At 45.4% G+C, this 24,116-nt stretch overlaps 1 protein-coding gene across 1 annotated transcript; it reads right to left on the bottom strand.

The window, feature by feature from the left end:
• Window positions 1-7: 7 nt before the first annotated feature.
• On the bottom strand, window positions 8-23,118 carry si:ch211-166a6.5 (clustered mitochondria protein homolog). Its single transcript, XM_062542985.1, has 27 exons — window positions 22,804-23,118; window positions 16,012-16,115; window positions 15,493-15,664; window positions 13,088-13,225; window positions 12,041-12,204; window positions 11,566-11,720; window positions 10,673-10,795; window positions 10,172-10,307; window positions 9,883-9,975; window positions 8,422-8,625; window positions 7,525-8,054; window positions 7,184-7,257; window positions 6,700-6,804; window positions 6,202-6,302; window positions 5,703-5,855; window positions 5,547-5,609; window positions 5,074-5,309; window positions 4,882-4,966; window positions 4,460-4,613; window positions 4,147-4,286; window positions 3,912-3,992; window positions 3,131-3,256; window positions 2,649-2,758; window positions 2,159-2,252; window positions 1,688-1,816; window positions 1,495-1,568; window positions 8-1,389 (listed from the first exon to the last, which is right to left on the bottom strand). The coding sequence occupies exons 1-27, from the start codon at window positions 22,847-22,849 to the stop codon at window positions 705-707; spliced, it is 4,275 nt and encodes a 1,424-aa protein (XP_062398969.1). The 5' UTR covers window positions 22,850-23,118; the 3' UTR covers window positions 8-704.
• Between the last annotated feature and the right edge of the window lie 998 nt (window positions 23,119-24,116).

Below are 24,116 nucleotides of genomic sequence, written 5' to 3'. Positions count from 1 at the left end.
CCATCTGTTTCGGTGAAAGTGTCATGTTTATTGTAACCATTTTAAAAAACCCTTCAGACAGACAACAACAACATCCCATTCCCATCACCAGATACATGATTCACAACATGAGGAGACCACAAAACAACAGTCTCCTCTCCTCCTCTCTCAACTGCTTTCTATCTCTCCTTTTCCAGTGTCTATGAAAACACTTTTACCTCGTCATTCTTTCATGCCACTCTCTTCTCTCTCTGAACTCGTTATGAAACGAGTGGATTCTTTTTGTGTTGAAGAGCAACAGATTTTGCTGGTTCAGTTTTAAGTCTTGGGGGTCAGACATTTGGGATCAAGGAAATGTGAGTAATGCATTTACAGCGAATAACCATAATAAAAGTGTGACTTGTAAGACTTGCAAGCAAGGTCTGTATTTTCTAAATTCTAAAAGTATACCAGAACACAATACTGTCCTTGGATATGATATCAGTGCTGCAAAATGCCACCTTGCATGGTTAGAATCAAAGCAAATTCTACTATGGGGGTTGTGGACATTTTATGAGTTAGGGCTTAAACATCTTCAAATACAGTATAGTATATCCTTGGTCACATGGTCACAGAAAAGCATGGTGTAGCCAGTGATTCCCTAGTTGGTGTGTCATTTTGCTCTAATTGTTTTGTTCACTCTGCCAATGTTCACAAATCCTTATTTCTGATTGGTTGCTCAACTCTCACTCAGAATCTTGCAGTGCTGGCGTCACTTCACCATTGGTCATGACGCTGTCTCCTCCATTGATCACGGTGGCTTCTGATTGGGCATCCGTCACCACGGAGACGGCAACCTTTGATGCTGATTTGCTCACAGCAATCAGGGCTCCATCTTTTGTGTTGTCTTCTTCGTCGTGACATCCGGACACCCCGTTTGTTTTTGGCTCTGCCTCATCTGATTGGTTACTGGCTGCTGTGGAGTGCGCTTCACCATTGGTCAATCTTGATTGGTCCTCATTTCTTGTGGCTCCTCCTTCTTCGTCTGTGTCACTTGCTGAGCAGTTTCCATTTTGGATGGGTGACTCAGCATTAGCAGTATCGCTCAAGTGACCATTAGCCCTCTCTTCAAGTGAGGGAGTGGTTTCACCCTCAGCAACTTCTCCCTCATTGGCCGATTGTTCTTCAGATCGTCCTTTGGCTGCTTCTGGGGTTTCAGATTTTGACTCAGCATTAGCAGTATCGCTCAAGTGACCATTAGCCCTCTCTTCAAGTGAGGGAGTGGTTTCACCCTCAGCAACTTCTCCCTCATTGGCCGATTGCTCTTCAGATCGTCCATTGGCTGCTTCTGGGGTTTCAGATTTTGTTTCTGTGGCCTCTTCCAATGCCTTCTTTTCTCTCAGTTTTTCTTTCATCTGAAGAAGTTTCTCACTAAAGAGAGAAAGTTGAAAGGTTTGTAGTGAAGCTTACTACCAACTGTCAAGTATCAGGCATTAGCACTATTTGGCTTCAATGACTCATGAATGAGGTCACTACCTGTAGGAGGTCTTGAGGATGCCATTGACCAGAGCCAGCTGTTCCAGTATTGTGTCTGTAGAGGGCGCCAAAGTCTGCACACAAGAAACAGTCATGAACAATAAACATGAGTCTAGTGTTCCAAAGCACAGAAATCTAAACATTCACACTAGAATATCATAACATCTGATTCTAAATGTGTCAATCATCTTACCTCCGGTGTGGTAAAGTCAGGGAGCTCCGGTGCTGCCTGACGAAGGGAGCGCTCCACACGCACAGCCTGCTGGGTAATTGCTGTCAGGAACTCAGCACTGCATTTGGTCTGGGGATGGTCCTCGCCACACTATGACGCAAACACGTGCATAAAAATGTTATCTCGGCTTTTAATTACAGATTACATTAATGAAATTAATATGAAGATGGTTCAATTTAGACAAATCACTTTCTTTTACAAACATCTTTCACCATATGTTTTACATGAATTTATTGTTGTCATAGAGTGTGTTTGAGTGAGTGAGTGAGTGAGTGAGTGAGTGAGTGATTGAGTGAGTGAGTGAGTGAGTGAGTGAGTGAGTGAGTGAGTGAGTGAGTGAGTGAGTGAGTGAGTGAGTGAGTGATTGAGTGAGTGAGTGAGTGAGTGAGTGAGTGAGTGTGTGTGTGTGTGTGTGTGTGTGACTTGTCTGACCTTGTTCTTGAACACTGTCTGGGCTTCCCTCTCATGGTTCATGGCTGCCCTGTAGTCTCCAGCTACACACATCTTCTGGGCCAACAGGTGGTGACTGCATACAAATGACACAACATTCAGTGCTTGACATACAGTATGACCTCTCAATGCAACCTCTCTGACAGAAATATAGGCGAAATAGAAAAATTACAAGCAAACAGGAAAAGCCAACCCAATACAAACATGAATTGTAACAAATGGCAAAGTCATTATAGTATAATTGCCATGCAATACAAACTTAAAATCGATGACATTTTGTTTTAATTGCCATGGACTACATACAGTAATTGCCAATCACAAAGCACTGAAAGAGTGCATGTCACAAGCAAGGAAATCCTTGTGACAAATGAGATCATGAGATGTAGTCTTTAACATCCAACTTCATACTTCTGCAATGGTGTATGCACTCGTGTAGTGAGGTAGGGACTAATACAGTATATAGTGGTCTTACTTGAGGGCAGTCTTGACATCCATGTCCCCCCTGAAGGAGGAGTTGATTTTGAGGGCATTCTGCAAGTACTGGATGGACTGCGGTCCCTGTAACACTAACCCCAGGGAGCTCTGGGATAGGGGCAAGACAAATAGGAGGCCGAGATGTTACTCACACATTTCATGAACCATTTTACTTTTATACTAATTTAGACATCTGCTAGCACTTGTTTGTGTAAGGTTTTATCACTGGACAAAGAATCAGCCATGACATGTCAAAATTCACATGGATCTGTCTTTTTTCCTTTCATTGATCTTTCCTTTTGAAGTAAATGATGGAAGACAGAGTTGTACAACAGATTAGATGAGATTAACATGGAAGTGTGTTTCACAAGGGCTTACGGGCAGAAAAAAAAAAGAAGCAGAAATAGCCACTGGGGGAATTAGCATCAGTGGATTCACAGATTGTGGGTATTTTCAGGGCAACTATGAGTAATGGCTTACGTCCAGGGTGGCGATGTAGGGGTGGTCCTCTCCGTGCACCAGCAACATGAGGAGACGAGCGCGGTACAGGCACCGCTGTGCCAAGGCCACTTCCCCGCCAGCGTACACATACACCGCCAACAGAGCCTACAGAGAGAGAGAGAGAGAGAGAGAGGGAGGGAGAGAGAAAGGGAGGGAGAAAATGGGGAGAGAACAGTGGAGAGAGAGAAATGAGAGAAGTGTCACTGCCTGGAATGTGATCGACCTGGATTTGCTTGTCTCTGTAAGCCACTTTTGATTAAAAAAGCAAAACAAAATCTGTTAAATACTTAACCTTTACCCGTTACCATTGTTAAGTAACGTCAGTTAAACACAGGAATGATGTCAAATTCCTTGTGCTATTGGCTTTTGGGCTTTGGACTCCACAGTGGCAAGTCAACAGGCAAGCGAAATTGATAATACCACATGACACAGGAAACAGCTATGCACAATTCACACCACAGGCTATAACTGGGATCTGTAAAGACACTCCAGCACTCACTCAAGACAGCCACACCACCAGTGCGCTCAGGATGTACTGTACGGTCATAGCTGCCAACTCTGACACATTGAGAGTGAGATTCATTCATTTGATTGGCTCCACACACTCTCTCCCACCATTCAAATGCGTAAGAGTTGGCAATCGGCAGGCGACTTAGTGTCTTGTTTAAAGATCGTTCCTGTGTCTCACAAAAACTGCTTGAGGGTGTTGAGTAGGTTACAGTGTAATGTTGTGTTCAGTGTGTCCTGTCTCCGTACTTACATACTGCTTGATGGTGTTGGGGTGGTCGAAGCCCAGCACTCTCTCACTGATCACCACCACCCTCAGCTGAACACTACGGGCCTGGAGGTGGAGGGGCAGAGCAGAGCATTATGGGTAGTGTATCAAAACAGACAGACAGACACACACACACACACACACACAGATGGACAGAGACACACACACACACACACACACACACACACACACACACACACACACACACACACACACATACCTCCACGGGCCGGCCTTGTAGGTAGGCTGCTTTGGCCAGCAGACTGAGACAGCTACAGGCCTCCGGGTGAAGGTCGTCACACACACGGCCAAACAGGTAGGCCGCTTCCTTCAACTGCTCATACCCCCTGTCCAGCTGGCCTGAAGACACACACACACACACACATTTCAGGGTGAGAAACAGGGAGCCATAACATACAGTATTTAAAACAACTTAAATACATACAAAAAAGAGGGAGAGACAGAGGGAGGGAGGGGGTAGTACTTGTACTGTAAGAGGGAAGGATCTATACACTTGCTCATTCAGTCAGTACCTTTCTGCAGGTAACCCTGGGCAGCACGGAATAGCCGTGAGGCATCCTGGGTCGTCATGGTGAGGTGTTTGACCACAGGTAGGATGTTGTACACATCGTCAGGTCCGATGGGTGCCTTGGTACGGTTATCAAGGGCATAGTCTCTGAGCCGCAGCTGTGACACAGGAAAACAAACATAGCAAAGAGCATAAAATACACCGTCCTCTCATAGGCTGTTATATTTCATTGATACATGTGATAAACAATAAGGAAAAAGCAAACAAATTAGCTGACGGCCACAAGCTATTCTCTCAACAATATTTTTTTCACAATGCTCAGTCAAATGATTTTTTTCACTTTCAGTCAGTGATTTGATTGTGTTTAACAGCTTTCCTTTGAGTTCCTATGAGAGTCTATCTATACACTCACTTCAACACACTCACCTGTACGCCAGTCTTCAGACAGAACTCCCTCAGTAGAGACATCTTCTGTAGGCCATAGTGCTCCACGAGGTGGTCAGCATTGGTACTGCAACAACATTTAACATACAGTCAGCCAATGCATAACAGAATTAATCTCACCCTTCTAATCCTCCTTTTTCCTCTTCTATGCGGGAACATAGCATAATATCTCACCCAAGGCCGTCTGTAAGACCATAGGTTGCTTTGGCGTCCTGACCAATCATGCTCCACAGCTCGTTCCCACTGAGAGAACTCCAGGCCGTACTGTCGGAAGCCCCTCCCCCTCCACGGCCTCGCCTCCTGGAACGCTTCTTAGGCTCCTCCCCAGCAGAGGCGGAGCCATGGTGTGGCAGCAACAGACAGCAGAGGAAATGACTGACAGCTGCTGACAGACTTGACACCTCCACTGACTGAGGAAAATAAGTGACACAGAGAGAAAAGAAATGACAGTCTTATTCACATGATAAGCACTGAACTGTTTTCAGTAAATGTTCAATTGATGTTTTAGTGTTTCAGAACTTGGGGGTATCATGAAACAGTTAAATGCAGCTTATTAAATGTAATAGGCAAGCTACTATTTGTAAGCAAGGATGCTAATAAAAGGTACAAGCAGGAGTATGCTAGTATGCAGTATACACAAAACCAACCTGTAAGAAATTGTTGAAGATTCTTTTGGCTGACCGCAAGACAATCTCAGTATATGCCAATCTCTGAAAAAGAAGAGGGAACCGAATATCAGACACAGTTCTGGAAATTTGCCTAGAGTGAAATGGTGTGCCAACAGGCGCCTAAATTACACCTACTCTTATGTGCCGAAGACGATCCTTGTCCTCTGATTTGTTGATGGCCGTGGTCAGCTGACCCAGGTACCGCAGGTTGATGCCTCTCTCGTGCAGGACACGGCAGAGAGCAGCGCCATCTATGGGCATCTCGTGGCAGTGCAAACAGTCTTCCAACTACATAAAACAAACATGTTTCTCATTCGAGGATGCTGCTGCTGCATCAAATCATATTTTTCATGGAAGGATGTTCTTCATGAGCTTTACATGATGTTTATACACCAGAATGTTGTATTTCACATGTTTCATTTGTTTTTCCCTATAGGTGAAGATTCTCCATGACCATCACTGGCACCATAAATATACATACAGTATCCATAGAAGTAAAAAGTTTAATGGCTCTTTCTACCTCTAATGTATGGTATGGAGTATGGACAGTAGTCTACTTAGTGCTGTAGTACAGCTCTTATGCATTGGATGTGTGGAGAGACTCCTTCAGGTAGTATAGTGCGTGTGAGCTCACCAGTGCTGGTATCTGGTGTGTGAGAATGAATGAGCCGGCTTCCTTCAACAATCTCTTCTGCAGCTCGATTGCTTCTGTCTCAGAGCGGGCAAACTCGACTCCTACACACATACACACACACACACACACACACACACACACACACACACACACACACACACACACACACACACACACACACACACACACACACACACACACACACACACACACATACACAAACACACATACACAAATCAACATACACACATATACAAACATGAATAAAGGTTTTAAAGTTATGATACAAACATGAAAAAAGGTTTTAAAGTCATGAGGTTTACAATGAGATAAAATTATGAGGGATGATAAAATAAATCAAATATTGGCGGGAAAAAGAAACAATAGAAGTAAAAGTGAAGTACTGGGCTATATTTTAAGGCAGTATAGAGTACCAAAGGTCAAGAAAATATATTGTTATTATATTTGGGTACACTTGTAGTACAGAAGAAACCATACCTGGAGTGAAAACATTGGGGTTGAAGCGCATCTCAAAGATGATATCACTGATGGAGCCCACATCTTTGCATGCACCTCTTACTGCCTCTGCCCCTCGCGGGTCACCTGGGAAATGGAAAGACACACACACACACACACACACACACACACACACACACACACACACACACACACACACACACACACACAGAGACACAGACACACACACACACACACACACACACACACACACACACACACACACACACCAAACAAACACACACCAAATGAACACACACACAAAATTTCAGTCTATCAGGATGAGTATTGCGTGTAGTGATATGATGATAATCAAATGTGAACTGTTAGACTATAATTGTTGCCATTCATACAATGACATGAAAGGTTCAATGAAATAAAGTGTTACTGAGATGAGAGAGACACACACACACACACACACACACACACAAATAATGGGGGTGCTACACACTCATTTGCATCTTACCTGGTTTAACACACTCCTCCACTCCTCCGTTCTCTTCCATCCTTTCTCTGACTCGTTGCGTGAACTGGATGTTTCTGAGAGAGAGGAGGAAGGTAGAATCAGGTGGAGCAATCACATACACACACACATACACACACACACACACACACACTGAAATATGAAAACCCATGCAAAAGACACACATTTACAGACATGTTACATGTTAAAGCATGCACAGATGTTAATCCATCCCTCTATCCATACTCATAAGCATGTGCGTGCACAAACACACACACACACACACACACACACACACACACACACACACACACACACACATACTAAAAAACATGTACACTCACTTGTGCTGAATGAAGGCTTTGACCAGCTCAGGCCTCAGGCGGCAGAGAGCGTGAGGGAACCTGCATGGCTCTTTAAGGTCAGAGGTCGCCGCTGCCTGAACATCCTCAGCCTTGCCATCCCCTTCTCCGTTCTGGGCCTCCTCGCCCTCCTCTGCAGCCTGGTAGTTGGCGTCGGCGGGCATGGTGCGGAACACGTCGAGCACGTAGTAGCGCCCGTCAGCCCCCAGCAGCCCCTGGGCGTCCACGGAGGTGAAGAGGGGCACCTGGTGCCTGGCGGGGCCCATGACGGCGTGCCTCTGCAGGGACAGGCCCTTGGCCGACTGGGCCAGGAGCTCCAAGAGCTTCCTGCGGAGTGGGTTCTCCAGGGGCCCCGCGGCGAAGCCATACAGGAGGCCTCGGGGGGCCCCAGCCTCGGAGCCCTGCGAGCCGGGGGCCAGGCCCTGCGCGGAGAGACGCACACCACGGTAGTCCACCACCGCCGTGGGCAGCGTGTGGAGACTGTGCAGATCGCCGTCCAGCTGGCTGTAGGCCTGTATAGACAGCAGGGGGCAGCGGTTAGCAGAGGTTGACCTTTACATTAGAGGATTGATTAAAAGTAATGCATTGATAATGGGGTAATGAATAAAAGCGATTGAAATGAAAGCAATTTTTTATTGATTTTTAGCTCATTTAAAACAAATCACCATTAATAAATGAGTGAAAACTTAATTATAAAAGTGGTATCAACAGAATAATATATTTTTCATATTTTATATGCTCCAAAAATTTGATAGGATATGAAAGTAATAAATTAATATATGAAAGAAAAGACATATTTGATGCCTCTTGTCAGATTATAGAGGTAACAATTTAGGAACATGGAAGTCATAGGTTGTGTGTGTCAAAGTTCACTGGTACCTGAACAGCCCTGAGCTCCAGACGCTGGGCGGTCCTCTTCCCCCTCTCCCCTCCCAGATGGGCCGCGGCTGCCCCGCCCTGGCTCAGAAACACACCACTCCACAGGAAGGCTGCCTCATCCATGGCGCCGTTGACTGGGTCCACACAGCCGTCAATCACAGTCTCCGCTCCCTGTGTGGCTGCCCATACAAAGGCGCTGTTGACCTGGATGGGTGGAGACAGGATTGAGTGAAGCTGGATGGACACTGTGTGCTTTCATTCAGTCGCATTCAAAATGGCAACTCGGACTGGACGTTTCAATCAGATGTGTTTGCTGTGCTCACACTACTGTGCATTCAACTACAGAACATCTGACAAACATTTCTGACATGCCAGAAATCCAAATTAATCGAACTAAAACTGGAACGTTAATTTTGACGTCTCACCTTGAGCCTGCCAAATTAACATGACCAATTTGACAATAATTTTTCCCAAGAGTTTGTGTTCCGGATTTGTGTCAAAATAACCAATATCTGTTTGTCATAAGGGATTGAGTAACTGTCTGAGGGATGTAAAGATTAAAGAAATAGAGAAAAACAGAGAGAAGAGAACATTGGCAGGAATGGAAAGTTGATGTGATATGTGACTTATCACACGCTAAACTTTCACCCATCCAGCTGCATGACATTACTATGGGATAAGGGTTTCATCTGTCATGTCATTATTTCCCCATCCATATGACAGCAGCTCTGGGAGGGGTGTGACAGTCACTTTGGGCGAATTCGGGGTGAATCATCTCGCAAAGTTGAGAAAGTACTTTCCACAAGACATGTCTGCGAGAGTGAACATGTTGAAAGATGCACTCCAGCCAATGATTAACCCATAAAAACAGTTTCCAAACAGATTCTTATTTAGAATGCCTAGTCTCTGCTCCCTCTGCCTCATCTCCAATGTGGGGAGGTACAGTAGTTGTCCCTGCCCCTGATGCTGTATACTGTCATTTGCTCATTTCCTAACTATTAGTCGCGGCTTATACATTGATTTTGCTAAATTTCTTAAGCTTATGAGGTTAATACACAGGGGCATTTAATATGGTATTAATATGGATTTTGTTTCTTTTAACTTACATAAAACACTGCCCTGCGGCTTATACACAAAGCGGCTAATTCACAGGAAATTACTGTTCAACTCCGCCTGGTAGACAACATATTTTGACAACGTTATGGAATGGCTCACAATATTTTGCTAATGTACTGTAAAAGATCTCTGACAAGTTAGCTTGCTTATCTCGGGTAAATTGAATGTGTAGATGTGTCCTTAGAAGTTACTTGGAAAACTCTGCCACACAAGTAATACAGGGCAGAGAGAGAGAGAGAGAGAGAACGAGAGTGAGACGACAACGATGATTGTGTGTGTGTGTGTGTGTGTGTGTGTGTGTGTGTGTCTCTGTGTGTGTGTGTGTGTGTGTGTGTGTGTGTGTACCTGTTGAATGGCTCTGTCTCTCTGCAGTCTCTCCTCCAAAGACCTCTGGGGCAGATCTCTGGCTGCCTGCAGTTCCTCATTCCAATCTGGAGTCTGAAAACAACACAATGACATTTACATATACAAACAGTTTACTTCTGTATTTGTGTCCACAGTCCACACACACACACACACACACACACACTATCTCTCTCTCACACACACACACTCCAACAGACAGACAGACAGACAGACAAGCAAGCACACCCACACACAGTGAGACACACAACACAGACACACACACACGCACCTCTGGGATGATGTGTTCCTGTATGGCCAGTGGGCTGCTGTAGGTATGCCTGTGGGAGCGTGTAGCAGAGGCAGGACCCAGCCAGCTCAACACCCGGTACGGAGATGCCAGAGCCTCCTCGGATGGACGCTGGTTTCTGTGACATGCAACACACACACAGTACACACACACATACATACACATACACATACACATACACATACACATACACATACACATACACATACACATACACATACACATACACATACACACACACACACACACACACACACACACGCACACGCACACGCACACACACGCATACAGTTTTAACAGATGAAAATGTGACTCTATGCACTATGCACAATGAACAAAAGATGTAGGAGTGTCTTCTGTTCTGTCTTAACTTTGAACTCTTGTTTCTGTGTGTATGCATGCCTCACATTCTTATGTGTGTGTGTGTGTGTGTGTGTGTGTGTGTGTGTGTGTGTGTGTGTGTGTGTGTGTGTGTGTGTGTACCTGTTTCTCAGTGCAGTGAGATTCTGTTTAAACTCTGGGCTGATTTGACTCAGCAGGTCCGAGAGGCAGTGGCACACAGAAGTGGAAGTGGAGGGACGTGGGTCAAACACCTCAGCTGTAGACCTGCACAAACAGCCAATCAGAAACCTCACTTAGAATGCATCTGACATTTCCGCCTGATAACACATTTCACAAGATGACTTACAGTACACAGAAAACCAATATGTGCTGCTTGGTACAGCTTGATGTTCTATGGTCTTGGTAACTTTGGTCTTGGTGATATCACAGCATGATAACAAATATTACAGTGCATGTATTTCATAAATGTATAACTGTTACAAAATGTACAGTAAACCTGTTACAAAAAGATTGCAATTCAAACACATAAACCAGGGTTTCATTGGGTGGTTTCATTGTATGGATGGAGTCTCCACTTATGGCACTTACATGTATATCCCTCAAAACTGTAACATTTGTCATATTTCACTTCTTTTATAAGTTGTTTATAATAGAAGGGGCCGTCAAAAGAGCTTCAGACTAAATTTCACCGCAATTTTATAATTATGCACGAGGTCCTGGGTCCGAACTGTTGGCAGTAGTAAGGGAATGATGCTCTGGGAAACTTTCGCCAAAGCTGGCAGGTAGTCACATTACTGATCCCTGATTATCTGATTGGATGTTTATGACAAGTTGCCTGCTGATGATTTTCATTCCAGATACAAATTTGTTGCCTCGTATCAGTGGGAAAGTGCCCACAGATGTCAACGTCAGTCAGTAACACTGCCTGACAACAACAACATTGCTCAAAAAAAGTATCATCACCTGTGGTTTTCATCCTGATATGAGAGTATTGACTTGAGCTCAGAATCGAGAAACGGGAACATATTGCTCACCTGTTGAGGAAGAAACCACGAGGACAGGAAGTGATATCACAGTGCCGGCCCTCCCGTGTGTGTACAGTGATGTACAGAAAGTCGCCCTGCAGTTTCCTGGGGCCGGGCGGCGGGTTCCAACAGCTGAGTGACAGGTCCAACAAACAGCTCGGAACCTGTGGGGAAATCCTCACAATCATCACCATCCTCCTCCTTCTCCTTCTCCTTCTCCTTCTCCTTCTCCTCCTCCTCCTCCTCCTCCTCCTCCTCATCATCATCATTCTCATCACAACCTTCCTCATCATCACCTCCACCATCGTTGTCATCGTTGTCATCATCATCATCATCATCATCATCACAGTCATCATCATCAACAAAACGTTATGCCTCAGCCATCAACACCTTCTTCTTCATCAGTAGCGTCTTTGTTCTGATGCCATGCACTGCATCTGTGTATGTGTGTGTGTGTGTGTGTGTGTGCCATCATGGTACTCACCTCACTGTGTGGGTCTGCGGGCAGCAGAGTGGCCAGAGGGGGCCGCTCGGTGGCTCCTGGCAGGATGTACTCTGGAGGGGCGGTCTCCTGGCCGGGCTGATCTGTTTTGGTGTTGTTGGCTGGCCGCTTCTGGCCCTTAGAGGAGTGTCCAGCAGGGGGAGCATCTGAGCAGCAACAGGTTAACAACAGTTAACGTCACCTAAACCAGCATAAATTAGCCTACTACTGCCATTTACAGAGATCACTGCAGTTCAGATCTTAAAATGTATTATCAGAGCTAGTCATCTCAGGTCAATCATCTTCTTTATAGATGTGCGTTTATCAAATGATCAAAAAGACACTGTATATAAGATAGAACAGCCACCTCTAAAACAGAACATCTCTCTCTAAAATCATCCTTATTCTAAAAGCTGTTCTATAGGCAACCATTATTAAACGTACCACAACATTAATTAGTCAGTTATTGCTAATGATTAATGTACTGGTGGTGAACAACACATGCTACTAGTGGTTGTGTCCTCCTGACATAAACAGTTGTTACAAGCTAACTGTTAAAATTGTAACATGTTGCTACTGAATATATAAATTCAACAAGCCTGTCTTTTATTTCAGAGGATTGGTCATAATCATAACCTACTAAAACACATACGAAGATATGTGATGTCATATCAGCAGTGACCGCAGAAATATGGCATCAGATGAGGGCGGTGCTGGGAAATGACATTATTACCTGGAATTTCATGCCATCATTGATGAGTAAGTCTGTGTCTGTCTGTCTGTCTGTGTGTGTGTGTGTGTGTGTGTGTGTGTGTGTGTGTGTGTGTGTGTGTGTGTGTGTGTGTGTGTGTGTATGTGTGTGTATGACTCAGCTGTGTGCTGCAGGTGCCTGTATGTGAATGGAGGTGTGTGTGGGAATGAGATGATCTCTGAGGAGAATGAGTGATGATGATCTGTGTCTATTTGTGTGCGTATGTGTGTGTGTGTGTGTGTGTGTGTGTGTGTGTGTGTGTGTGTGTGTGTGTGTGTGTGTGTGTGTGTGTGTCTCACCTGTGGTGTGTGTGTGTGTGAGTGTGCTGAGAATGCTGGGGGATCTGCCGTCTTTTAAGGAGTCATGAGGTCCTGCTGCTCTCAGGAGATCCTGTACCCTCGCCAGGTGAGCGCGCGCAGAACGTGGGGAGTAGGGCTCTGTTACACACACACACACACACACACACACACACACACACACACACACACACACACACACACACAAACAATGCAAGCACAAGCATAAATATGCAAACATATTGTATATTGTATATTGTTATACACTCATGAAGGTAAAACATAAACATACACCAAAACAATATCAATATAGTCTCAATATAGTATACAAAAACAATATCAATATAGTCTCAATATAGTATGCAAAAACAGAAAAGAATGCAAATGTATACCATTTGTGCTCATTCACATAACCAGTTTGTCTTTGTGGTCACACAAGCACATCCATCCACACACACACACACGCACACACACGCACACACACACACACACACACACGCACACACACGCACACACACGCACACACACGCACACACACACACGCGCACACACACACACACACACACACACACACACACACACACAATCATTTTCATCGCTGATCTTTTGGAGTGGCATTTCTACTTCGCAAGAGTAAAGGTCAACCCTTTATCACACAGACAGTAAAATCCTCAGACAGTCACTCGATCTGTCCTTAGACTTTTTTCTCACACAGAAGTAAAAACACACACACAGTCACACACACACACACACACACACACACACACACACACACACACACACACACACACACACACACACACACACACACACACACACACACACACACACACACACACACACACACACACACACACACACACACACACAAATGTGAAGCATAAACACATGCATGCCAAGAAACACTTGAAAAACTCATAAAAACTCATAATGCGGCGAGTGACTCAGATCAGCGTGACCTGAGAGATCTCGTAAGACTGAAGGACAAACTGAGGGAGAGGAGACAGATAGTGAGGGAGAAGAAGAGAGAGAATGTAAAACAAGAGAGGAGAGGGTACAAGAGAGAGTAGGGGCAACTGGTATGGTCCTGTATCATGAAACACTATTTGCATATTGTGCATGGAAGTAGTGTAACCAGTTCCAACGGATCTACAAAATGCACCCACATTCTCCCTCACTCATGCCAACATAAACACAGGGAGTACATACAGGACTTTTACACAGGAATGCTCCATACATTAAAATGAAAATACACAAGCACACACACACACACACACACACACACACACACACACACACACACACACACACACACACACACACACACACGTCATTGCTTAAGCCTTAGAGCACCTAAGAGGTTTACAATAAGGCACACTGGAGAACTGGAGAACATGAGCCAAAATGACTCCATTGGAAAACATGAGTCCACTGGGTTTGTGTGTGTGTGTGTGTGTGTGTGTGTGTGTGTGTGTGTGTGTGTGTATCGTCTCACCCTCCACTAGGCGTATGGTGGTCCCTAGCATGTGTGTGTGTCTGTGTCTATGTGTATGTGTGTGTGTGTGTGTGTGTGTGTGTGTGTGTGTGTGTGTGTGCGTGCAAGGCGTAGTGTGGCCCCTTGCATGCGTCCATATATTTGTGTGTGTGTGCGTGTGGGCGTATTGTCTCACCCTCCACCAGACGTAGGATGGCCCCTAGTACTGTATGTGTACTGTATGTGTGTGTGTGTGTGTGTGTGTGTGTGTGTGTGTGTGTGTGTGTGTGTGTGAGCATGCATATTGCCTCACCTTCCACCAGGCGTAGTGTGGCCCCAAGTATGTGTGTGTGTGTGTGTGTGTGTGTGTGTGTACTGTGCATGTGTGTGTGTATGTGTGCATGTGTGTGTGTGTGTGTGTGTGTGTACTGACTCACCTTCCACCAGGCGTAGTGTGGCCCCTAGTATGTGTGTGTGTATGTGTGTGTGTGTGTATGTGTGTGTGTGTGTGTGTGTGTGTGTGTGTGTGTGTGTGTGTGTGTACTGACTCACCTTCCACCAGGCGTAGTGTGGCCCCTAGTATGTGTGTGTATGTGTGCATATGTGTGTGTGTGTGTGTGTGTGTGTGTGTGTGTGTGTGTGTACTGACTCACCTTCCACCAGGCGTAGTGTGGCCCCTAGTATGTGTGTGTATGTGTGTATATGTGTGTGTGTGTGTGTGTGTGTGTGTGTGTGTGTACTGACTCACCTTCCACCAGGCGTAGTGTGGCCCCTAGTATGTGTGTGTATGTGTGTGTATGTGTGTGTGTGTGTGTGTGTGTGTGTGTGAGTGTGTGTGTGTACTGACTCACCTTCCACCAGGCGTAGTATGGCCCCTAGTATGTGTGTGTATGTGTGTATGTGTGTATGTGTGTGAGTGTGTGTACTGACTCACCTTCCACCAGGCGTAGTATGGCCCCTGGCTTGAGGCCTTTGACCTGCTGCAGTGGCACGAGAGGGTCCAGCGTGACGCCCGAGAGGGCCAGCGAGAGGGAGGTGCGCGGAGCCACCTCGTCACGGCCCAGAGCCGCCAGCACCACGTCCTGGACCAGCCAGAACCCGTGCACCTACACACACACACACACACACACACACACACACACACACACACACACACACACACACACACACACACAATAATGTAAGTATACACAGAAACAAACACTCAAGAGACCATGCACAATCATGTACACACAATCACAGACACACATACACTCAGTACATAAAACTCACACATAAAATCAGGTGCAGCTGTGTATGCCTATTTCTAATCTAAAATGTCGATTCAAAAAATACATTTCAATTTAGTGTGTTTTCTGTCTCTCTCTTTTTTCTTTTTACTGAACATTAATATTTTCTCAGGGAATGACACTCAAACACACAACACACATACAAAAACACACCACTGTCTGACCTGCAGCTCAAAAGGTTCAACTCCGGGGCCCTGAATCTTCACAGAAAATGAGCCATCGTCTTCCTGTTTCACCTCGGCAGCATTCTTCCCATTGGTTGCTGCTTCTAGACCAAGAGATCAATCACAATAAAGCAAGAGTTAGACTGTCAGTGGTACATGTATATTTTCTCCCAGTAGGAGATTCCTCACACCATAGAAGGAAATCATGAGTTCTATTGAAGTGGATGTGGAGGGCCCTATTTAAGCCTGCATGGCTTACCATACAAGGAAAGGACCAAAGGAGCCCAAATGTCTTCATCTCATGTGTGCTGAAGTGATGAGGTCCATGAAGACAAGGATTAAGGATTAAGAGGAACGAGTGTTTTGTGGCCTTGAGGATTTGGGAATAAATTATTCTGCACCATAAGGGCTCCTTTGATTTCTAGAGCACACAATGAATGACACGAGTGAATCGAAAGGGCCCTGACAAAGGAAAATGACTTTGACCTTCTGCATGAATCATACAGTCTTCCATGCACTGACCTGCAGAGCATCATGTCAAAAGCCACACACACACACACACCAGACACACACACACACACACCAGACACACACACACACACACACAGACACAGAGTTGGGGAATTTTTCCTCTTGTTGCTCTTTCATAGGGAAGTCTTTCATCTACAGGGCTATGGGCCAACTTTGCCAAACACTTTCGCCTGGTGAGAGCAAGCCACTGGGCCGTCCCCATAAAAAGAGAAAAAATCTGTTCTCAGCATTCCTTTAGTCTGAGTCAGACATAGATCACACACACACACCACTCTCTCATTCTCTCTCTCTCTCTCACTCTCTGACACACACACACACACACACACACACACACACACACACACACACACACACACACACACACACACACACACACACACACACACACACACACACACACGGTCAGCCAGAGACATAAAGCAGCTGATTTCACCTACATCCTATGCTGTAATGAACAGCCAGGAAGTTCATTGGGGGAAGGGAACTGCCTCAGGATACAGACCAATAGGGCCTGTTGTTTACAAACCAGACAGCCCAGAGGTCGACAGGGACCAAGGAAAGATTGATGGGTATATGTTCATATACATGTATGTGTGTGTGTGTGTGTGTGTGTGTGTGTGTGTGTGTGTGTGTGTGTGTGTGTGTGTGTGTGCGTGTGTGTGTGTGTGTGTGTGTGTGTGTGTGTGTGTGTGGTTGACCTGTGTGTCTTTACCCCACCCCCCAAATGAAACAAATGAATACATCCATTATTTGATAGAGATATCTGACATCGGTGTTTGATAGGAAACTAACCGAGACTGCCCCAATTCCAGTTTCTGTGTGGTCCGCATTATGTACATACTCATACTACAACTACTGCCTACCAACTGTCACACACCCATACTACTACTACTGTCTATACTGTCACACACTCATACTACTACTACTGTCTACTGCTGTCACACACACTACTACTATTGTCTACTGCTGACACACACTCTCACACTACTACTACTGTCTATACTGTCACACACCCATACTACTACTGTCTATACTGTCACACACACTACTACTACTACTGTCTACTGCTGTCACACACACTACTACTACTGTCTACTGCTGTCACACACTCTCACACTACCACTACTGTCTATTAACTGTCACACACTGTCACGCTAACTGAGCTGCGGTCACTATTTGCAATGTGCCTCTCTGGTACATGCTGATAGGCAAATGGGCAACACAAAAGCCAGAGCAGCGCTCTCACCCTCGATACCTGAAGCCTGAGAGGGGTCTTTTTAAAACCCCCAGCAGTCAACCGGAGTGACCTGATTCACTTGGTCAGATAGCGTGACCGTGACCTAAATCACAGCAGACTGTAGGCCAGGTCTGGAGCAGGTTGGAGTGAGTCGGGAGGAGGACTGAAACAAGTCTGGAACAGGATGGGAGCAGATGTGGAAAAGGTGTGGAAAGTGGTTTGGAACAGGTCTGCAATGAATGAGTCTTTAATGGGTGTGGCTCTGACACGCTGTAAAGGCAGTCACTTTATTTGTGGGAGAGAGGACATAGGGTAAGCTGTGGAGGGGAGTAATATCTTCACTTAGATAGTGTCTCATTCTGAAACTGCTTTAGAGCAAGAGCTAGCTAGCTAGATGCCCCATACAGAAAGAGTTAATTAGCTGTCTAGTGGTTCCAAATGGACAGGTCTTCAGATCCCCATTAAGATAGCAAGGGACTAGAACAGGTCTGATGCTGTGTGGTCTCACTCTAGGGTGAGTTAGTCTCAGGGGAATTGGCAGCTTAAGCTGTGGACAAGGCTAATATCCGCACGCAGGTGGTATCCTCTACTGGGACGGATCTGGCTCAGGTTTGACTGGCCAATTACAGAGTAGGCTAACTGACAGTTCCAAAGCTGCAAAAAGGGCCACTATTGTCCCAGAGATGGCATCTGAATGGAGGAAAGGGTCTACTTGGAGTCTCGTTCCAGAGTTGGTCGTCCATTCCTGGAGCAGGAGATGAATATTGATCCTGCAGCATTCCATTAAAAATTGTCTTCATAATCATTCTACTTGACTTTGTTTTGATAATATTTTCATCACCTGTTTGCTTTCATCTGGTCCTTTTGCTTTTATTGACATAAAGTGAATTGAATTGCCTCTATGTTTGAAATGTGATATAAACAAACTCACTTTGCCTATTGCCTTGCCTTGCCTTGTTATTAATCTAACCCAGATGCAGGCCAGTCCTGGCCCCATATGAACCTTCTACTCACTCGGAACTGAAAGCTGAAAAAAAAAATCCAATCATCCCCCTGCAAACAGCTGGCTCTGATCAGATCCAGGTCTGCATAGGTGAGTGCTGTTTAGGCATAGTGTATGTGTGTGTGTGTGTGTGTGTGTGTGTGTGTGTGACCCTGAATGACCCTCTGTGTTGGTGTTGCTTGTGTTTAAAGCTGTTGTTAGAAAGTTCACTGTTGCCAGAATGACGAGTCAGTGACACTGGATTCATGTCAGCTAGAGGGCTTTTTTTATCTTATATTTTTTTGCTCTAGATTAATTTGGGAATCCACCAGGATAGTTAAGAAAATAAACTCTCTTCTCCTTTTTTCCCTTTGCTGTTAAATCAGTGGAACATCATGGCAGTTTAGACAGAAGTTGTGGGTTAGCTGTTTGAACTAGAAGTTGCTATGAAAGGGACGAGTAGGGAAGACTTCCTCGAGTTGATAATGACTTTCTTCAGGAGCCAAAGAAACAGAAAGAGAGAGTGTACTTTTACAAGTAAAAGCAAGACTACACTTGTGTTTCTTTGAGCTACACCAGTCCCTCCGAGACAGGAGCCCGCCCAAACACACACACACACACGCACACGCACACACACACACACACACACACACACACACACACACACACACACACTCACACACACACCCTCTGCATGCTGAAGCATTCATTCAGCCACACACCCTCCAGCAGAATGCTAAAACTCTCTCTTTAACTCTCTCTCTCACACAAAATGAGGGTTAGTGATTTCACCCTCAGTAGCCCAACCCACTTCTGGCACAAGCAGAAGAGGAGGAACACCACGCTGTCACAAACAGAGCCACTGATTGGCTGATTCTTTCACAAAGAGGGCAGTTCATTGGTAGTGTGACTGGGCTCATTTAAGCACTGCAACAAGGCAAACTCATCTGTCTGAATTAAATCAAATGAAATGGTTTCCCTTCCAGAACTGCAGCCAAAGCACAACTTTATGTACCACAAGAAGGGTTCATCATTCAATGAATGTATTTTGGAACTATAGTTCAGATCTCTGTAGGTTATCTTTATAAAAGTTTCTATACAAAGAATACATCTGCAAAACAGCCATCCGGTTTAATTGTGTCAGAAAATATCGTTAGTTGTCCATTCCGCACAATGTCATTCACACTGAAGTTAGTCTGTTTTGATTTGATTTATTTAAAGTTTATCAAAACAACCCCTCAGCAGTTTGATTCATGAAAGTTGATACTTAGATACAGTAGATAGATAGATAGATAGATAGATAAATAGATACTTTATTTATCCCCTAGGAGAAATTCAAGATATTCAAGAAATTCACTTGTAGATATCTCAACCTTTAACGGTCAAAACAGGCTGTATACTGCACAAGCACAGCACAAATCCTTAAAGAGCTGCAACTGTCCACTGAACTGCCACCACTCAGAGGCACTAGCTAAAGAGGTGCATGATATGCTACCTCAGATATGAGGTGAGTCTTGAAGTTGCATGCCCTTTTGGACTTATGAAGAGACATATTGACATATAATTATAACTATAGAGTCCTACAACTTTGAAGTTCAGTATCTCAGAACTACTCGGAGTAACTTTTGAATTCCGAGGGGACGATCGCTTGAAATATGCAGCCATCGCGTGTGTGTGTGTGTGTGTGTGTGTGTGTGTATGTATGGGTGGTGATGTCTGGATGTCTGCTATCAGCCATAGGGGGTCCTCTCAGTGCATTTGAATGGGATAGGCAGTCTTGACTTGGTCTTGATGGGCACTCTTGCCTGAGGAGGGGATAGAGTGGACAAATGCACAGCTGACCTGCCTCTCCTCTGACCTGCTCCCACCCGCATTCCCCACCCAGCCTTCCCCTGAGGGCCTGAGGGTGCTGTCTGTCTGCTAGATATAGGAGCCGATAGGAGTGAAGTGACCTGACTGCCTTTCTTTAATCAATGGCTCCTAATCTTTACAGGAATAACAGGTATTGGAGGATGCAGTGATCTTCTTTTGGAGAGTGCGCACGTCATATTGGCCATGTAGACCTGCCTTGCCGCTCCTTCTCATATAAAACACACACACACACACACACACACACACACACACACACACACACACACGTGTTAATGCAGAAGTGCAGCTGGCAAAGACACAAGGAGAGTAACCCTACGGTGTGTTCAGGGGTGATGCCATGGTCGTAAATGAAGAAAGCTGACTCAAGGTATACATTAAACACGCGCGCACGCACGCGCACGTGCACACACACACACACACAAATCACATAAGAGATATAATTTAGTGTGTCCCTCACTGAAGTATTTCTAAGCATAATTTGTGTCTGTCAATAGGGGGCTGCAGTGTTGCTCAACTCAGGCCTGTTTTAGATTAGAAGCAGCCCAGAACATTTTCAATCAAAAGGCAAGCGAAACAATTTGCAGATGCTGCAGTTTGCATGCATTTTCATACCACCCAGTTTGTTAAACATGCAGTGGGAATATATGGGAGTTCTACAGTTAATTAACATGAGGCGTGTGCTAATCTTCACCATGTGCTTCACACTTGATCTGCTGTCTATGTCACCATGTGCATCTGCTGTCAATATCATCCTTCACATCCCTAAAGAAGCTAGAAAACACATGCATGTCTCTTATGCACTCTGCTAACACTGACTACACTTCACAAGCTTCCAGCAGTCCCTAGGTCTTTTAAACATCCATCGTCCTCAAGAGTGATCATTCGGTGACATGGTTGATACTTCAGCCCTTCTTGCAATGTGAATTGTGAAGTCCCAGCAGCAAGCAGTCCCAGCAGTCATTCAGCAGCGCAGTACAGCGTGTGTATAGCATGTGTGCATTGGGAATACGTGAGCCCTAAGCAGGGGTTGCTGTGATGGGCTTGTTATGTAAGGCTTGTCAGCTTCTCCTGTCGCCTAGAGAGAAACGCGTTCTATTGCCCCCCTCCCCTACCCATCTCAGTCACCCCTCCACACAAACACACATACACACACTCCCACACACACACACCCCTCCCTAAAAGAGTCAAGAATGTCTCCTGATCAGTTCTTCTGGCAGAGTGCCATGAGAACATAACCTAGCAGAAATCACACATGTCCGTCTTACAGCTGTGTGTGTGTGTGTGTGTGTGTGTGTGTGTGTGTGTGTGTGTGTGTGTGTGTGTGTGTGTGTGTGTGAACACGGGCCTGTGTGTGCGCGTGTGTGTGTGCGCAAGGGAAGGGTAGCTAAACAAAGGCAAAAGACAAAACTGTGTGTGTTAGGGGTAGCCTGCATGCCCACGCACGTGTGTATGACTCATAGAGAAAAGGTTGGTGTGTGTGTGTGTGTGTGTGTGTGTGTGTGTGTGTGGTTTAGAAAAGTGATAAGAGACTAAGCGAGAAGGTAAGGAGGTAAATGGAGTGAGGAAATAGGAGCAGTTATACGGTGAGTCAGCCTGTTTGGAATCTTTCCTCCAACACCAGTGTGTGTGTGTGTGTGTGTGTGTGTGTGTGTGTGTGTTTGAAAGACAGAGAGTGAGTGAGTGAGTGAGAGAGAGAGAGACAGACAGAGAGAGACAGAGAGAGTGAGTAAGAGAGAGACAGAGGGAGAGAGAAAGAGAATAAGAGAGAGAAGTTGGTGACTGTATGCTTGTGTATGTGTGCGTGCGTGTGTGCGTGTGTGTGTGTGTGTGTGTGTGCCAGACAGAGCTTATGCGAGGGCGAGTGGAAAAAGTTGAGTGCACATTCCCTGACCACGCACACTTTACAAAAATGGCCGTTTGCAAACAACCTCTCCCACATGGATCCAAGCTCACACTGCTCTGCCAAACCTTACCAGCATTCCTGAGAGAAGTCCACTGCATGGCAGAACAGACACAAACAGACAGAGAGAGAGAGAAAGACAGAGAGAAAGAGAGAGAAAGAGAGAGAGCAGAGGAGAAGCAACAGGATGAGGGAGTGGAGGTGGGGTTAAAGGAGAGAGAAAACAAGCGATAAGAAGAGAGGAGAAGTGCGAAGGGTGACGGTTCTCACCTGGAACTCCCTGTCCTTTTCCACCTTTCTTGCCGTTGTCCTTCATGACTTTGCTTCTTTCTTTCGTTCTTTATTTATTTATTTGTCTTCTGCTTTGCAGCTTTCTGCTAGTTTCCAGTGACTTGTTTGTTCTTCTTCTTCTTTTCATTCACTTTCCTCCCTCTCTTTCTCTCTCTCTTTCTCTCTCCCTCCCTCTCTTGGTGACAGCAGGCAGCAGGACAGGTGTGAGACAGACACACTCTGCAGTTCTTTGCCTACTTTTTCTCTTTTCTCACACAAGAGTTAGCCACTCCTTCCTCTTGCTCAACAGCACGCCCTCTCTCCCTCACTCACTCTCTCTCTCTCTCGCTCGCTCGTACTCACTCAACTCTCCGTGCGTTGGGTGTGTCTTCATTCTTTGCTCAGGCACTGTTTAATCTGTTACTATCGCGGCCACACCCTGGGCAATTCCCTCTCCCTCTCTCTCTCTCCCTCCCTCCCTTCTCCTTTCTCTTCCTCCCTCTATCCCTGAGGGCGGGCAGGGATGGCTCAGTCAAGCTGATAAACGCTCTCTTTCAGTTCTACTCCTACTACACCACAGGGTTACTCACCTTTTTTACAGCGGTGACCTTTTTCCTTTCTCTCTCTCTTCTCTCTTCCTCTCTCTCTCTCTCTCTCGTGCACACATGCACAGTCAAGAACACACACACCCATCTGGAAATGGGTCAAGTGACAAATATTCTCTTTTTAAATTGAAAAGGGAAACTTTGATCACATGCTTTTTTTCCTGTGATCAAACTCTGACATACTTGCATGCCACATTGAAGTGTTGCAAGTTCCAGTCTTTTGAAGCTCATTGCATTAGTTAGTTTGGGAATGTCTACTATTTGTTAATCCATCAGACCAAACCAGTTTGAATGGAATCTCTGTGTGTGTGTGTGTGTGTGTGTGTGTGAGAAAGAGAGAGAGGACAGACGACTGTCCTACAGAGAAATATCTGACATTTAATCCCAGGGTCTATATGCAAATTGCTAAATCCCCAAAATTACCTCCAAGCCCTGAGGACTACTCCCCCCTTTGCTCCACAAAATTAAGAATAGGTCACACACACACACACACACGCACGTACGAACACACACACACACGCATGTACGTGCACGCACACACACACACATACACACACACACACACACACACACACACACACACACACACACACACACATCCTGCTACACTGATGTTAAGGTTTGAGGAAACAGGAAGACTCCCCTTTCCTAACCTAAATATAGTGATTAAACACACAGCAGGTTAGGTAGTCCTGCCCGGCACCATTC

Source organism: Sardina pilchardus, chromosome 8 (genome assembly GCF_963854185.1).
Source record: "Sardina pilchardus chromosome 8, fSarPil1.1, whole genome shotgun sequence".
NCBI lineage: Eukaryota > Metazoa > Chordata > Actinopteri > Clupeiformes > Clupeidae > Sardina > Sardina pilchardus.
The sequence above is the reverse complement of the archived record's forward strand: the minus strand, read 5'-3'. Positions and strand labels throughout refer to the sequence as shown.